This window comes from Oncorhynchus gorbuscha, linkage group LG15 (genome assembly GCF_021184085.1).
Source record: "Oncorhynchus gorbuscha isolate QuinsamMale2020 ecotype Even-year linkage group LG15, OgorEven_v1.0, whole genome shotgun sequence".
Taxonomy (NCBI): domain Eukaryota; kingdom Metazoa; phylum Chordata; class Actinopteri; order Salmoniformes; family Salmonidae; genus Oncorhynchus; species Oncorhynchus gorbuscha.
The window spans coordinates 59,865,919-59,884,666 of record NC_060187.1 but is presented as its reverse complement, the minus strand read 5'-3'; the positions used below and the strand labels follow the sequence as shown (position 1 = coordinate 59,884,666).

Here is an 18,748-nt window from a genome sequence, read left to right as displayed (position 1 = left end):
CAACAACCTCTACCTCAACATCAGCTAGACAAAGGGGCTAATCGTAGACTACAGGAAATAGAGGGGCAAGCACACCCCCATCCACATTGATGTGGCTGTAGTGAAGCGGGTCGAGAGTGTTCAAGTTCCTCGGTGTCTACATCACTAATCTCTCTAGACACACCGTTGTGAAGAGGGAACGACAACGCCTCTCCCCCCTCAGGAGGCAGAAAAGATTTGGTATGGGCTCAAAAAATTCTACAGCTGCGCCATTGATAGCATCTTGACAAGCTGCATCACCGCTTGGCATGGCAACTGCAAGACACCGGACCAAAAGGGTGGTGAGTACGGCGCAGTACATCACTAGGGGCAAGCTCTCTGCCATTCAGGACCTTTATACCAGGTGGTGTCAGAGGAAAGCACCCCAAAATTGTCAAAGACTCCAGCCATCCAAGCCACAGACTGTCTGCTAAGCGTTACCATTGCACTAAGACTGGAACCAACAGGACCCCGAACAGCTTCTATCCCCACACCATAAGACTGTTAAACAGGACTGCTAAATAGCTAATCAAATGGCTACCCAGACCACCTGAATTGACCCTTTTTGAACTAAACTATCTTGCACTGATACACACTGGACACTACCTACACACATACTTACACTCACACCCCAACACACACATACACACACTAAATATGTCCACGCACAACATGCATACTGATGCCACACACACATACTCACACGTTCACACTCACCACATACGCTGCTACTGATTCACATACGCTGCTACTGAATCACGTACGCTGCTACTGATTCACGTACGCTGCTACTGATTCACGTACGCTGCTACTGATTCACATACGCTGCTACTGATTACATTTACATTTACATTTAAGTCATTTAGCAGACGCTCTTATCCAGAGCGACTTACAAATTGGTGCATTCACCTTAAGACATCCAGTGGAACAGTCACTTTACAATAGTGCATCTAAATCTTAACGGGGGGGGGGTGAGAGGGATTACTTATCCTATCCTAGGTATTCCTTAAAGTGGTGGGGTTTCAGGTGTCTCCGGAAGGTGGTGATTGACTCCGCTGTCCTGGCGTCGTGAGGGAGTTTGTTCCACCACTGGGGGGGCCAGAGCAGCTAACAGTTTTGACTGGGCTGAGCGGGAGCTGTACTTCCTCAGTGGTAGGGAGGCGAGCAGGCCAGAGGTGGATGAACGCAGTGCCCTTGTTTGGGTGTAGGGCCTGATCAGAGCCTGGAGGTACTGAGGTGCCGTTCCCCTCACAGCTCCTTAGACAAGCACCAACTAAATAATAATTATTGATTTGCTATACTTAGACTAGGTAGTAATTTATGGCTTCTCTTTACTGTGCACAACAACCAATTAATTATAAAAAAAATTGGTGCTTTTAAACATTTTTTGTGACATTCAATTGGTAGTTAGTTTGTCCCATCGCTGCAACTCCTCTACGGACTTGGGAAAGGCAAAGGTCGAGAGCCATGCGTCCTCCGAAACACAACCCTGCCTCACATATGCTGCTACTGATTCACATACGCTGCTGCTACAGCTCAGTCTATTATCAATCCTGTTGCTTAGTCACTTTACCCGTACCTATGTGTACATAGCTACCTCAATTTCCTGGTACCCCTGCAAATCGACTCAGTACTGGTACTCCCTGTATATAGCCATGTTATTGTTATTCACTGTGTATTTATTCCTTGTCTCACTATTTCTAGTTTTACTTCTTTATCTTTAACTGCATTGTTGGGAAAAGACCTGTAAGTACCACATTCACTGTTAGTCGACACCTGTTGTTTACGAAGCATGTGACAAAGAAAATTGGATTTGAAGCAGTGCTTTGTTATGATTCTGAACGGTCAGAGAGCAAGCAACAAAGACAAGAAGCTGCCATGTGTGGAATCGTAGGTGGCTCATTTCAGCTAGATGTATCTTGTTCTTGATACCATGTCTTATTTTGAGGTGTTTTGACTTATTTCATGTCAATGTTAATATGGCTCAAATTTGCCAGCTAGCTAACCAACAACTGTAAAAATGTATTTGAGAGACAATAAGTGCTCATTGTGCAAATGTATTTGTTTTCAATAAACATTTGGCGATGAAATATAGTTTACATGTTGTCAACAATGTAAGCCAACCCCATCCGTTTTGCCCCATCGTTGCGCATGTGTCGGTTTTGTTGCTAAACAACCAACCCATCTATTGGTCTATTAACTCATTTATCGCCTGGGGATGTCACCATGCAGGCAGGCCAAAACTTCATCCCGGCAAAAGTGTATTTTCAAACAGCTCTTACACTAAAGGCGCATTATCATAATTGTAATAATTTCACAGTATTATTCCAACCTCAGTGTGGAAATATATATATATATGTAAAATACACCAGGAAATCAAGTTTTTGACTGCACTGGGCCTTTAAGGGAATGTGGCACACAAGATGACCACAAATAATTCATCCATGTCAATACATAAAGCATGTCCCTCCCAGGTACTAGGGACCAGAAACCCAATGGATAACTCACTAATGATTTGACTTCAATGTTTATGTGTAACCATACATTAAATGTTACACTCTGAATAAAAAATATGACAATAAATTAATCTAGGAGGTCACATTCAATTGTTCAGCAGAAAAATAACACAAAGCCTGCAGATCTACATTGTGCCTGGCCCCATTAACGCTTTGTGGGGGTGAAGTGATAAAATGTCAACTTGATTCATTTAACTGAGAGCCTCCTCAACTGTGCATCACATGAATAAATGTGTCTGGTGTGTGCTTCAGTATCACCCCTTCTATCCACACACAGTGAGCTTGCAGCTACAACATATTGCCTCAGTGTCAGTGACCATTGAGGGTCACTTAGACAACGTGAACTTCTAATAGACAATGGTAGAGATATAAGCCATGGGGAGAGACCTATAATGACATGACATGCTAATAATGTCCATCGTGCAAAAATAAATCTCCCCTGTGCAGAGGGCTCTAGGCTACATGGTATGCAATGCAATGCAATGTATCATTTCACCTGTAGTGTCACAATGGACTCAGTATGTCATTAAATGCATCACAATTAGCAAATGTTTGGATGTATTCTTGCAGAGACAGTGACATATTAACATATTAACCTACTTTAGTCAAATCTGTCAATGTGTGGTTCAAAGGTTTTCCCTGTGATATTCTTTGCAATATCGAAAACACATGGATGAAATAATATGAAGGCAAAAGGCAAGAGGGGAGGTGAGATTGCAAAGTAACAAGAACTAATTAAATCAAGCATATAGAGCTAGCCTGAATGCCAGTCTATTTTTGCTGTCATGATTCATGCCTACTATCACTCATTGTCATGTTTGGCTTGGCAATAAACAATGTAGTTGGAAAGAGCACCAACAGATCTGGTGCTCTTGCTTGAGTTGCTCAACCGTGATTTATAAAGACATCATTGATGGGAAGTGAAAGAACATTTGAAATGCCTTTGGTTTTCATTGATGTATGTGAAGAGGGAATACAGTGTTTTGATTTAGTATTTATAAAGAACACGATAGACAACAGATACTGACTGTGGCCTACCTGTTAAAAGGAGCAGAGAATGTACCCTCGTTACCCGATTAGAAAACAATCGAGTGCTCACGTGAACCTCAATTTGAGTTAAACTAAAAACAGTCGTCATATAAAAGAAAAGGGGTGGATGACAACAATAAACGTGTAAAATTGTACATTATTGACCAAATTTACCACACATGTATACTGAATAGATAAAATGTCAAATAAAATCTTCATATCACAATTATGCTATATATACGATACATTATACGTGAATCATTTATTTTCCTAAATCTAAATTCCCCCTCTTTTTGTAGAATGGTACGGCCGTCCATTGTGACGTATTGGAAATTCAGTGGCTAGGCACCGCAGTTAGCTCGTTTACTGTTTCGGCAAACCGCTGTTGTGGATAGAGGGGAACGGAAAGAGAAAGTCGGCTACAGCATTTTTAGAAGATATTCATCTACTGTACATCTTCGTTGTCTATTTTGCTCAGGCACCATGGCGTGTGGAGCTACGTTAAAGCGCTCGATGGAGTTTGAGGCCCTACTCAGTCCTCAGTCTCCTAAGCGTAGAAGGTGCAATGCACTACCGGGGGCTCCAAGCACCCCGTCCCCTCAAAGGTGCAACCTCCGTCCGCCAGTTGACTGCCCATCGCACTCGATGTCTCCCCCGACTATGGGAGGAGAACACAGGCTTACTCCAGGTAAAAAATGGCCAAAAGTTAGATTGAGCTGTATTTCAAGGGAATGACATGGGGGAGGGGGTTAGGGTGGAGTGGAATGGGTGTTTCGCGAGAATGGGGGTTGGTTTATAAGAAGCTAATGTTAGCTAACGTTAACTTAGCTGGTTAGGTTCCTACAGTAACTAGCCTAACATTTGCTCGGTAATTAAACGCAGTCAGATAGCTAACATACCATTATAGCGGGCTAACTAGTTAGCCGTTGACTAATATATTAGTTTATTTTAATTGCCTGGCATGTTAGCTAGCTAGCACCGTTATCTATGACACAAAGCAAAAAAAAATCATGTTTCGGCGTCAGCTTGCGAAAGATAGCTAACCTGGCTAGCTGCACAACAACCCTAACCCAGCTAGCTAACGTAATGCTTTCTTTGCATGGTCTACAATCCATGATTGGGTCTCGTGTGACTAAATTAAAACATGCGAAGTTAGCAATGACCAGTTGAGTTTGCCTAGCTAGGTACTTAGTGCAAACCCACTTTATTCCATGAGCAGACTTACTTTTATATAGTAGAACGCTGCATTGAAACGTCCAAGATTTCTTATTTAGAAGTGTGGGGGTAGTTTATATTATTTTTGTTATACCTTCTCTGTTTTCCCTGGGCTGAGTTCATTGTTCTAACGCTTTATGCTCCCACCCGCTTGAAAATGTTATCTATCCCCTGTGAGAGTTGAGCGAGTGTGGGGGACTGCAGGGTTGGCAAGATAATTACCTGGATATCTGGACTGCAATCCAACAAAGCTCATTGAATTTGTCGTCACCGGAGTAGAGGCGAGCTATTTGACAGCATCTAATCTTCACAGCTGTCCAAAACATAATTAAAATCCTTCTCCCACTTGGGACAATTTGATGTTATTTCTTTGAGATTTGTGTATAATATTTTAACTGGAGGATTACAATGTTGGGTGGGGGCTGATCTTTCTCTTTTTTTGAACCCCTTGTTTAATTTCATGCAGATTTTTATTTTATTTTGGTGCACCACAGTAAATCCTTTTCAATTCAAACCCTGCATCCTGCTGCAGTTCAATGGACCGGCAGCTCCTGTCACATCATTTCAATGGCGCAAATCTAAATTTGACCTTTATTTAACTAGGCATGTCAGTTAAGAACAAATTCTTATTTTCAATGACTGCCTAAGAACAGTGGGTTAACTACCTGTTCAGAGGCAGAATGCTCTAACCACTAGGCTACCCTGCCGCCCCGACTAAAGGTGTATGATGGACTGCCTCCTGGGCCAGAGTTTGTATGGACTGGACACTCCAGGTCATTTTGTTTGAGGCTCTCCCACCCTTATCATTAGCCAGGCCTGCGTCTTGATGTGAATGCCTCCGCTGTTGAACTGGTTAACCCCCCCCACCTGGTTTGTCTTTGTCTGGCCGATCTGTTTTTAAATGATTTATTTTCTAAATTGACTGCTTTTCCTTCAGCACCTAACCAAGGCAGTTAGTGGTTGCACCTTTTTACATATTTACAGGGATGTAAATGTATTAACTATTTTGATATTTGTCATTATACCCTGAAGACAGCTTGTCTGTTGAAATGTTGGTTATAAAGTCATGGCGTCTGAGCTCCCAGTGTGCAGCTCTCCTTTTCTACTCCGCTAGCCAGCAACTCTCCTAAAGAGGTGTTTTTATTTCTCATCCAGATTGATCTCAAAATAGGTCATCCATGTGAATCGTGTAGCTCTGTAAGGTTGGGTTTGACCAAGTTTGCAGGCTCAGACCCACCCATTTCGCTATAAAAGAGGTATAAAGTAGTGATCACACTGGGGGAAGATCTGTTTCTCTCAATTTCTGCGTACAGAATGCATCTCGAAGTGTCCTATAACTAGAATATCATAGTTTAGAGTGATGCCAGATATGTCATATCAGAATGAGTCTTTCATCCAATATCACGTCTGGCAGCTGTGAGCAGCCAGCCGCATCACCAAACCAGCCATTAGTCTACTCAGCTGCTTTTCTTCATCTGTTATTTAGCTGGGGTGTGCAGGCAGTGCTTTATTTTCTCTTACATTTGTTTAATACTGGTGCAGCTCACATCACATCTTTTCATTTTGCCCTTGACATGCAGGCCAGTCTGACTAGGCTTCGCTCCCACGCAGCCTCAGTGTCACTGTCATAGAGGAAAAGCAGACCACAGTGACCGTCATGCTTGTACCTTTACGTCACTGAAAACCGCTGAAGTTATGCCCCATATTACCGAAGTTACCTTATCCTGCGACAAACTGTCTTGTATTGTCATAGGCTATGATAGTGGGCGTGAAAGGGGAACAGTGACTGGCGACCCAGTTCTGGACAAAGCCAAACAAAGGCAGTTGACCTGGTCCTGTCTAGTCCATCGTACCAAACCAGATTGTGCAACTGACATTTAGACTAGTCCTGAGCCTGTTTTGTTTGTACAATGACTTGTTTCATAGCTACATTTTTTTTCTCTTTTGTCAGGGGACATCTGTGTATCCAGGGTTTATCTGTCATTGAAATCATTGGGCGGGCTGCCTAAGTGTCTTTTCGGGAAGCCTATGTCCAAACAGGGTGTATTCATTTTCTGGATGGGGATTAACGCTTTCTGTGTAAAATTAAACTGAAACCAGATATAAAGTATGTTCAAAATATGATAGATATATACAATCATTGAAATAAAGCTAGATAGTGGATTGAAAATTCCATAACAGTACATTTATTCATTGTATTGTTTGAGCAAAATAAAACTGCATTAGCCATGGCAAAATGCAGGAAGTTCTCGGCTCCATAGCAGAATGTGTAGAATCATAGGGAATTTGGTTTAAACTGAAAAAACAACTTCTCTGCTCCTTTACAAAATGTTTTCGAATTCCATGAAGTTAGCTTTTGTGGAATTGCAAGAAATTGGCTTAAATGCTACACTGTCAAGAGGGGTCTCTAAAAATCTTAATTTGGCTGTGCCAACGGACCCACCACATCCCCCACCTAAGCCACCTTTTGATCCAGAAAACTCTTATCCATCACAAGCTAAGGCTGATGGCACCTTTGACCCAAAAAGCAGAAAATCAGCAAGGGGTTTTGGCAGGTTCACACGCATGCAGGTTTCAACAGCTGATGAAGCTTGTGTAACGGGCAGATGGCGGAAGAGGTGTCTTGTCTGCCTTCCTGTGTGCAATGGATTTGTCTTGCGGCTGTTTACCCTTATCACACAATCGCCTAAGCCTCTTTCCCTTGATTTGCTGTGTTTTCTTTCACCACTTTAATGTTTTTTGTATGTACAGGCCAGCTATGCTCCAGCTTCATGCACACTGGCATTTTACTCAGTATCCGCCTCGCTTGCTGAATTCCATACTGCATAGCAGCTGCAGAGGGGAAAGGAATGTAAGATGTTGGTGTGTCTGCAGACATTGGGCCCAGATACCTGATCTTATGCTCACCTTTACCCTGCGAGAGGCCACACTGTAGCTCGTTGCAAGCTAGCTTCTCCGTTGTGGGTTTTCCAGTGAATTCAGTTTCTGTTCAGCCCCCCCCCCCCCACAAGCCAATCAGGTTTCCTTTGTTGTCTGTCCCAGGGCACATGGACAGGTTCTCCTCCCCCTTCAGCCCACTTGATTGGTATAATTATTAACTGATCTATGAGACTTTAATGAGGACCAGTCAACCTTTTTCATTCAGGATGCATTGGTGAGTATTAAAACTGTCACCTGTGAAAGTGAAGGGTGCTATGGTAGAAGGCATCCAAAGGTTTACGTTTAGTCTCTGCTGCTCCAATCTGGTGTCACCATCGTCCAGAACTGGCAGGGAAGTTGACTGTACAATCTGCTTTCTATTTAGGGAGAGCCCAGATCTATTGAAAAAGACTACTTTAAATCTTGGAATCTTAACTAGCTCATGTTTTTTTAAAACATTTTAGTCTTTGTGCATCCAAATGTCCAGATATTTATATGCGGGAACCTAATCGATGGGAGAACCATCTAATGAATAAATATATAGTTCACCTGAAATGTTTTTGCAAGAATTAGAAAACAGCAAATTTAGTCTTTCCCGCCTTACATATGTCAGTATCCCTGCTGCACAAATAGCTTGTGATTTTAGTTAGGGATGTGAGAAATGTTAACTGATAAAATGCATTTTAAACATTTTATTTTAAAATTCCACGCAAAAATTCACAATGTCACGGCCAGCAACGGTTTGGGTCTCATAGAACCACTCTACTTGGTCTAAGGCTTTGTCAGCATCGAGATTTAACGGCAAGGTCATCGTTGGGTAACCTGAGAAATACAATGTGGACGAGGCGCCTGAGATTGAGGAATGAGTTTCTGTTGGCCAAATGCCGGTCTGGTCCGACTGGACCAATTTGCCCACTAAAGTGCTAAGCATTTTAGACAGAGTTTTTGCAAAGATCTTCTGGTCTGTATTGGACTGTATGACCGTACTTCCAGAGCTTTCCCTTTCATGTATAACTGTAACAACTGCCTAATTCAAAGTAGGTGTGAGCGCTCCATCGTCTTTGGCCTGAACAATCAGTTTGTGCAGGTAGGGAGAGAATGTTGTTGAATGTTTTATAGAATCCATCTGGGCCCGGGGTCTTATCACTCTTTAGATATTTAATTGTTTCTCAGATTTCCTTATTCTGGAAGTTAGAATCTTCCTGGTTCAGGGCAGGGAGATTAAGTCTCCAAAAAGTTGTGCATGATTAAAGGGTTAATATCGGCTTTAGATGGGAATCTGTCATTGATGTCCTTGGGAGAATAGTGTAATTTCCCTAGTTACACAACTTTGAATCATTGTCATTCTGTATTTCAAAGATATCTGGCCAGTAATTTGTATGGTTTGCCACCAAACTCAAAATATTTTATTTTTGTATAGAGGAAAGATCAAACAATTTTTATGAAAACCAGATTTGTATATTCTAAAGCGTATAATTGAATTTGTTTCTCTATAGATGGATGACTATTGTCCCCGTCCAGTAAGTCGACTCCCATTTCTCAGTATCAAGATTTGGAATTGACTCCTAAGATTAAGTGTTTTTGGAATGGAGGGGACTGATTTAGTTGCCGTACTTCTGAGAACACACAACTCTTTCCTATCGAGGGACATAGTATAGGCAGGTCAGTCACTAGGCAGCCAGTCAGAACTGTGCACTAGGCCCATCTATTGGCACTCAAAAGCTGCATCTCGCATTGGAACGCTATATCTTGCATTTCTTGGCTCGCAACTTCAGTAAAGTAGGGCCTATCATCAATGAATAGGCTAGAATATTCTACAAACAGACTGAACACGTTCACATCCCTACTTGTAATACATGTGCTTGTATTGTCATGACAGATGGCATCAGCTCAGATGTCTTCAGTGGGTAACTTAGTTGATTTGGATCTACGTGCAGAATTTCTTAAGATTACCTTCCAGGTTCTTACCTTAATGGGCAATAAATTAATCTGACCTACTTTTGTGCTAATGTTCAACACAGCGTTAGCCTAGTACTTCTCGCCAGCATTTTCCTTCAATTCATTATACCTTCAGTTGGTAAGCCCTGTGGCCAGTTGCCACCCATAGTCATGCTCTAGTAGCAACCAATTATGTCCATACTTTAAGAGGGTCTTTGCTACATCAACTTGGCCTGACTCACAATACAGCCTTCTTCCTGGCGGCTTTGGAGTCCGTAAGTCCCCCCACTATACTTCAGCAATGGAGGGTGAAATGAGTCAGACGGCCTGTTTTTCCTCTTCACCGCCACCCGTCGTCCCCACATACAATTTATCTGGCCTATCTCTTGCCTTGTACACTGTTTTTGTTTGTTCTCTCCCTGAGCTTTTTAGCTGAGGCTTTTCCCTCTCGCAGGAAGTCTGTGATTGATTGCTTTGGCCTGGCTGTGGCAGGGTCATTGTTGCTAGGCAACACCCCAAGATCGGTATTCTGGTGGTTGGCGGTAGGGGAGGGAGTTCACTTGTCACTCAAAAGGTTACCCTGGAGCTCTGAGATCATTCAGCACAGCACACCCAGGTGCAGATATACCCTGGTTCGGAAAAGGATGTCTCTTGTCAACTAAATGCATTTGATCAAATCTGGGGTGAAAGTAAAACGGTCCAGTATGGTGTCCCAGCCAAATAAATAGCGGAGGTACGCCATACTTGTGTAACATCATCAGCATATCACAATAATTGAAACAAAATGTAATAAACTAGGCTTTTTACACCCTTATTTGTCATTAGCCAACTATGTCACAGGCATGAAAAATTAGCAAATGGACTTGAAAATGGGTGATATAGCTTTTGCTCCAAAAACGCAATGTGGTTCGATGAGAATACTGACATTTTGCCAAGGCTGAGATGAATGGCCGATGTGTGTGGACAGCAGTGGATGCATGAATTCTGGCCTAATGACAATCGACAATGTCATTACACTTGGTGGTGTATTGTCTAACTGGTGTCTATTTCCTTTCAACAGTTTTTGGATGCTGGAAATATGTTGCAAGAAGATGAATGTGTGTGGGTTGCACATTTTGGGGAATATTCAAAGATGGAAACTTTCCATGGGAATTCATGGAAATATATGCAAATTATTACCATTTTAAATGTGATTTTTGCATTGGATATATTTAACCATATATGGAGACAAACATTTTACCTTATAAGTAGACATAATTGCAAATGATTAAATCCTTCCAATAGGGAAAAAAACTATTTAGTTACGAATTGAACTGTAATTAAATTGTTGACTCTTCACATGGGATGATTTCCCTGAAAAACAAAAAGGGAACATTGAATGACCCATCGCATTTCCCAAAAATGTTTTCAACATACATTTGAGAAACATCTGTGAAATGATAACAAAAGCTTGTGTTTCTAGACTGTCTTCCTCTCAGGCTTCCATGTCTTCTCCCTGGACCTCCTCAATGTCCACCTCTTGAACATCAGACTCTGAAGCCTTATCTTCACTCACTTTCCAACCTTATTGAGAATTGCTTGTTGTCAGGCTTAAAAAGCCTCAAATTTGCCTGTATGGCCACCAATTTTTCAACCCTTGTATTGGTCAGCCTGAGTGCTTTGGTGTGTTCAAACAAGGACAGCGCTCTGAGGCGGCTGATGTTGGTGGTATTTGGAGGATGATAATGGCAACCTGGGAAAGAGCCTCCGATCCACAAAGTTGATGAGATATGTTGGCACGACTGCCATATTGCATCTCCACCCCAAAGCCCTTGCTTGGAAGTGTATTTCGCTAGACTGCCAAGAACCTTGCCCTTATCCAGGCCAAGGTGGTGAGACACTGTAGTGATGACACCATAGGCCTTGTTGAGCACTGCACCAGGCAGGATGCTCTTGCCAGCATACTTGGGGTCCAACATGTACGCTGCTGCGTGTATGGGCTTCAGGCAGAATCCTAGTTTTCACGCTTTTTGATGTATTTCAGAACTGCAGTTTCCTCTGCTTAGAGCAGCAGTGAAAGCCGTACGGAATTCTTCTCTTACATCTGCAAGCAGAGTCTGAACATCAGAAAGGATGGCATTGTCTCAATCTGTGCAATGGCTACTGCTGTAGGTTTCAGGCTGCTTACCACGCTCTCCCAAAATACATCATCCAGGAGGATCCTCTTGATGGGGCTGTCCATATTGGCAGACTGTGATATGACCATTTCTTGGAGAGACTTCTTCCCCTCAAGGAGACGTCAAACATGACAACACCACCCCAATGGGTGTTGCTGAGCAGCTTCAATGTGGTGCTCTTATTCTTCTCACTTTGTGCTTTGTGAGGTAGATTGCTGCTATAACTTGATGACCCTTCACATACCTAACCATTTCATTGGTTCTATTGTAGAGTGCATCCATTGTTTTTAGTGCCATAATATCCTTGAGGAGCAGATGCAATGCATGAGCATTACAGCCAATGGCTGTGATGTCAGGGTAGACCAAGCAGCTCTCACGTTCGCAGCATTGTTGTCACCAGTACAAATACCTTCTGTGGTCCAAGGTCATTGACTGCCTTCAGCTCATCTGCAATGTAGAGACCGGTGTGTCTGTCCCTTGTCTGTGCTCATGTAGAATACTAGTTGAGGGGTGGAGATGTAGTTAATTATTCCTTGCCTACGAACATTTTACCAGCCATCAGATTGCAATAGTCTGCTTTCTCAATGATTTGCTTGACCTTCACTTGACCTCTGCATCCAGCAAATGAGTAGACAAAGAATGTCTGGAGGGGTGTATGCTGAGCGCAGAACAGAAATCTCTTCCAGCTAACTTTTTTTTGATGAATTTAATCCAAATTCCCGGGCCTAACTTCCCATGGAAATTTACCGGAACGTTTATGACCCTTTGCAACCCTTATAGCTTAGTAAAGGAGCCCTTAAAAAAAAAGTGGTTTGTTTGACAATCAGATGCAAATATCATTACTTGTTTATACTACATTAAAGGTAATGCATTTCAAAACTTAAATGATAAATCTTTTACGACGAGGCCCACAGAGATCTGATTAGAATGACATTTTCCCTATTAATTCAATTATTTTATTTAATGCACACACAGGAGGTCCCGTACCGGGATGAAATGAAATCTACTTTCACCCCTGTATCAAATGAAGTGTTTCAAAATGTAGCCTACAGGAATTGAGATGCCGGTGACTTTTGCAGTCATGGCACTGACATAAAGAACCAAACCTTTTGACAACTTCATTTTAAGGAGTGATTTATGACTTGGGCTTAAGCCTCATTATAGGTAAGCTATTTAGATAAACAACGTGATGCTCAAGCTAATAGATCATTGCACCAATCTATTTGGAGTAGCATTGGCAGACAATCTCACACAGTGGCCTTTCAACGAGTATGTTCATGCAGCATTGTGAAACATTTGAGTCATGCCTCCAAACAACTGTTCAAAGGGGAAGCAAGCCCCTTTCATATACTCTCTGGGGTAAGTACAGCTTTTATTAAGTTAACGTTTAGCAGTGGCTAAATAAACACTGCTTGTCAGATTCTCGCTGCATTGTTAACACAGGAAGGCTTCAGCTCATCAACTCCCTTGCTGCTCCTGTCCTGCTCTTCTTGTGAATTTGAAGCCTCCAGCTTGATAATACATGGCCGGCCAGTCAGTCACATGTCTAGCTACCTCCCCTCGAAATGGCATCTGAGAAAAGCTAGTTTAGTTTGTCTTGCCTAGATTCCGCTCTCTCCTTGTCTCTCCCCTCAGACTACTGCTTACAATGCATTTTGAGGAGGTGAAGAAATATGAATTGAGAATGCTGGCTTGCTTCTCCCCTCAGAACAGCTCACAGAGACATGCATGTTTGCTCTTAACTTGATATAGCTGCTGCTCTCTCAACCCAAGATAAGTGAGGCAGGCCTCCCTAGATGGGCCCTTTTGAGGTGGGATAAGGATGTTACGTCACACTCTGGCTATCCACACTGGTCAGGGAAACGGCATAGCCTAAACAAGTTTTTTTTACTTGTTTTCGTTCCTAATATATCTTTGAACTTTACACCCAATCTGTGAAATTTCAGTTTAGCACCAGGTTGATATGTTTTAGTTTTGTCTTGTATGTTGGCTAATGTTCTTAGCCTAGTCAAAACCCTATGCAAGTGAGGTGCCAGGTCTTAGTGGATCTGATTTGAAATGGTTTCCAGTGGGATATGGACTCTAGCCAAGAAAAGTTTTCACTGATTAGGGGCTACCTACTTCCTCCAGGGTTGTTTGCTGAATACTGGAATTGGCCCTGAAGTTAAGTCAAGGCTTTAGTTGTAGTCTCACTGCTTAGGCTGAAAAGAGTGGGTTCCACCACTGCTTGAGCACACGTAGGGCCTAGCTCAGTCCAGATCTCTAGGCTCGTCCCTAGGCTTAGCGTTGCCAACATCCGGTTTTCAGGGCTAATGCTAATTCAACCTAGCTACCTTTTCTGCTGAAAATTGGATGTGGGAACTCCACTGTGGTGTTTTTCCTTTACGCCTGCTATGTTAGATTACCTCATCCAAAATGGCACTCTAATCCTTTCATAGCGTAGTGCCCTACCTTTTTGACCATGGGGACGTAGCCTGGCTGAAGCCCAGCTATGCAGTGATCAAAGACCTTGGAGGATGAAACCCAACCCAGTTTCTCTGGAAAGGAGGCTGTAGCATGGCAGGCCGGTGCCCTGTTTCATGCTCCTTCCTGCCCTCTATTGCAGTCAGATGTCACCAAGATCTCTCTGCTTTGTGCTTGTTGCTCCTGCTTGTCAACAAAGGTCTCCAGCTTTAGCACCACTGCCAAGTAGAACTGTGCGTCAAATATTAGAGTAGTTTTCTTGCCGTGTTATTGCCGGACATGCTGGTACAAGATAAGCGGTCTACTATTTCTGTCTTGGCTTATTTAGCCTCTCAGACATGAAGACCTGTTAAGCCTGACTGTCTCCTAGTCAGCTAGGGATTCGTCACAATTCCTGAAAGATTTGAAGGAAGAAGTGAAACTGAAACTGACTCCTTTGCCCCTTCTTGCCAGTCACTGGATCGCAGAAGGGGTGGATTCTTTTTGAGGAAGTGTGCTGTGGGGGTTGACACAGCTGGTGTGTTTGTCGCTGATGTTAGTCTCACCCAGCTTTAAAGCGCTCCTTCCTGTTAGTGCGTTTTGTTTTGAAAACCTCATCAGCTGAACACTGCAGCTCACACAGGATGTGTGCATAGCTGTGGGCCTTCATTTAGGCTTGAGGGAAAACATTCTGCTCTCATTGAACACTACGCCTACTAGGCCTATAGCATGATTGTAGCTTGTAGTGATCAACAACATGCAATTTTGGAACACATTGGCATTCTCAGAAGCTGAATGTTTCTAGCTTTCTGACATGGCTGGTTTGCTATGATCAAAGACCATCTAAAATAAACCGGTCACCTCTTATGTTTGTGCTTTCAAGGCAGGCTGTGGCTTGTCTTCTAAAATCAACTAGACGGGCACCATTTTCATATTGGTGGTCTCGGCATTATTTGTCCTGAGTGCTGGTTGTTCACGGCCCTGTTTATGACTGTCCCCTGTGTTCTGTCCCCTCTACAGAGCAGATCTTCCAGAACATCCGTCAGGAGTACAGCCGCTACCAGAGGCGACGGCAGCTGGAGGGGGCCTTCAACCAGAGTGAGGCTACCTGTAGCTCCACCGATGCCCCCAGTTCTGCCCTCACTGCCCCCAGCTCCCCACCAGGTGAGACCCTGCGAGAGAGAGGGGGGACGGGGAAGAGAAAAACTGAGTCCCCTGCCAAACCCCATCACCACTCATGGTGTTCAGTGTGAGCACGCAGCGATAATCCAAACCCCCAAAATTTCAGCCACAGACGTTACATAATGATGCTTGGAGTCGGTATACGTTTTTATAGATACCATTGGCTCAAGTCGGTGCCCTCTTCTTTTTGATGTCTCCAAACACATAGACAATTAATTTTGTTAACTTTTAACTAGGTAAGTCTGTTAAGAACAAATTCTTATTTACAGTGACTGCCTAGCCCGGGCAAACCCTCCCCTAACTTGAACGACGCTGGGCAAATTGTGCGCCGCTCTATGGGACTCCCGATCACGGCCAGTTGTGATAGAGCCCGGGATCGAACCAGGATCTGCAGTGACTCCTCTTTAGATCTCTGCATCACTCGGGGAAACCATCGACTTAAATGCGATTTTCTGCCACTCCGTTCTAGTAATTATAGTTCTCTCCTAGTTCGGAGACTATTGCCTGGAATTTAGCTTATGAAAGCTTTGGTCAGATTCGAAATGGGTCAAAGTACACTTAAAAGCCCAGGGTATGAATCATTCAGCCTTCCCCTGGATCCAGCTCCAAAGTCACGGAACTTTGGCAACGGGGCCTCGTTCGTGCCATGTGACCCTCCTTGATGGAATATTAAATTCTGCGGCACACCTAATGTCCATATTAATTTATTTAGAGGTGGTGACCTCTCATCTGATTCACTCTGCAAACCATCTCTTTTCTGTGACAAATGTTTTATTATAATAATAATATAGGGTTTATTTTAAATATTTTGATAGTTCCTTACTCATTATGGTTAAGTTGTTTGTACCCATTAGGAGTGTCCCAAGAATCTGCGCAAGAAATAAGAAAATTAAGCTCTTTTTTTACGATGTTTCTTTTGAGCTGAAGTTGCGACCACGGACACCGTCATGTTTGTTTCTATAGCGGAGGCTCTGGTATAGCTAACCAGAGCCATGTGTGTGTATATACAAATTAAAGCCTAATCAGACTTGCCTGAGCTAATGGTTTTCACAGACTAAGTAAAATGATACAAATTCCTTTTGCTCGTGACACGTGCCCCTCAAGTGATACAAATGTAACAGCCTGAGCGCACTAGACTTAAAACAAGATACAGATGCAACCAGGTGCCATTTTCATGTTTGAGACCAGCCACCTGGAAAGCTGAAACTGGGGAGTATTTCTGTCTAATTAAAGCCCTCTTGTGGGTAGAAACTCAAATCTGATTGGCAGGTCCTGGCTCCCCAGTAGGTGGGCCTATGCCCACCCATGGCTGAACACCTGAGTTCAAGGCACGCAGCACACCGGTTGGGAACCAGTGCTCTAGGCTGCTGCTGAGTTGAAGGCGACAAACGTCTGCACAACAATTTCTTGCTTACCATCTATTCCTAGAGAGGACATGTCAGTGGACATGACAATGTCAGCCTATTTAAAATCTCACTGTGTCCCAGGTGCCTCGAGGAAGGACCAGCCGTCGTTCACACTGAGGCAGGTGAGCTACCTGTGCGAGCGCTTGCTCAAAGACCACGAGGAGAAGATCCGGGAGGAGTATGAACAGATCCTCAACACAAAACTTGCAGGTACAAGACCGCACATTGCATATCACCATCCTTAAACCTCAGTCAAAAGGGCTTTTCACATTACTTAGCCAAGCTGAAAAACAAGCTGAGCTGGCATGGTTACGCATCAACTGTAGATGCTGGATCCATGCTAAAAATGTCAGCTAGCGGAGTGGTTCGGGTCAACATGATAGTGTGAAAATGGCTTTAGTTTGTTCCTTCTGTCTTAAGAAAAATCTTAAATGTTATGGCACCCTGTGTGCAATAGGAGTGGTCCTATTGGCTGCTCCCCCAGAACACATTTAATGCCTTTATCTAATGTCCTGCTGATTTTTGTTTTTGTTTAATTAAGGGCTGCTCTTGGCAGATATGAATTTATAGACGAGACACTACTAGCCAAGACTGCTAATATTTACAGAATATAAATCTGCTCTGACTGGAATGATCAACCGTTTAGCTGATGTTTAGTGAAGGCTGAAGCACCAAGTATTCTTTTTTTTTTTGCATCACATGTAGAAAGGACACCAATATGTGTAGATGTATATCTGGTACTTTAATCTGCACCTTCACAGTTTTGTACTAATCCAACAGCCATTTTGATCTTCTGTTACAGAACAATACGAATCTTTTGTGAAATTCACACAAGACCAGATCATGCGAAGATACGGCGCCAGGCCTGCTAGTTGTAAGTATCTTCTTCACATTTTATCCATGCACAATTTTGCTTCTAAAGAGTAAACAAAGCAATCCCTACAGCCACATGAAATAGATTTCTCTGTTCAGAGTTCTAATGCATTATCTTGTCATCTCATTTCTGTCTTCATGCTGTTTTCATCCATTATTCATCCCTCTGTTTCAGATGTCTCTTGAATTCCCCATCGACGAGGTACCAGCTTTTCTCACAAGATGGCTGCTCTTCTACTGCCCCTTCCTCAACTAGATTTGTGTTTTTTTAATGCTTTTTTTGGGTGCCATGGTTTATCCATTTTTATTATTTTTTATTTTTTTGTCAAACTGTCTGCTGGCCAAAGCGCTATAGATATGCTATTGCTCTGGATTTTTGACGAAAGCAGCTCTGTCGTTCTCCCCAGTGCTGTAGTGGCTTTTCTGATCCTTCTGTATTATAACCTGCCAGCGCTGCCCCCTCTGCAGAAGCTGTATTACTAAAGCCCCCTGGCCTCATCCAACCAGGTTCTTTTTCTTTTCCAACTCTTTACCTGAGGATGTGGAATTCTTTTGAAAATAAAATTTCTGTGATTTAAAATGGTTTCCCTCAGACTTTTTTTGTTATGCTTTGTTGAACAAACTGTTTTGGTCTTTTTTAATTATAAAGTAAATGACTAAGTTAGTGTTTTGTCAAAGGAAGGTTTATTTGTGCAGTGCATGTGCTTTAAGGTTGCATAATCAGTTCAAGAACATTACAGTGCATTCGGAAAGATTTCAGACCCCTTCACTTTTTCCACATTTTGTTACGACAACCTTGTTCTAAAATTAGGTAAATACATAAAAATGTTTTACACATTTATTAAAGCTTAACAGAACTTATTCATACCTTTTGCAAAATACTTGATATTGAGCTCCCGTGCATCCTGTTTCCATTGTTTCTACAACTTGGACTCCACATGTGGTAAATAAAATTGATCGAACATGATTTGGAAATGAGCACACACCTGTCTATATAAGGTCCTACAGTTGACAGTGCATGTCAGAGCAAAAACCAAGCCATGTGGTCGAAGGA

The 18,748-nt window shown here is 42.7% G+C and overlaps 1 protein-coding gene across 1 annotated transcript; it reads left to right on the top strand.

Annotated features, from left to right (window-relative positions):
• The first annotated feature begins 3,899 nt into the window (after nucleotides 1-3,899).
• Nucleotides 3,900-18,274, top strand: LOC123997608 (akirin-1-like). The gene is made up of 5 exons (XM_046302014.1): nucleotides 3,900-4,251; nucleotides 15,254-15,397; nucleotides 16,903-17,031; nucleotides 17,624-17,695; nucleotides 17,870-18,274. Exons 1-5 carry the CDS (start codon nucleotides 4,047-4,049, stop codon nucleotides 17,878-17,880), a joined length of 561 nt encoding a protein of 186 aa, XP_046157970.1. The 5' UTR covers nucleotides 3,900-4,046; the 3' UTR covers nucleotides 17,881-18,274.
• The last annotated feature ends 474 nt before the right edge of the window (nucleotides 18,275-18,748 follow it).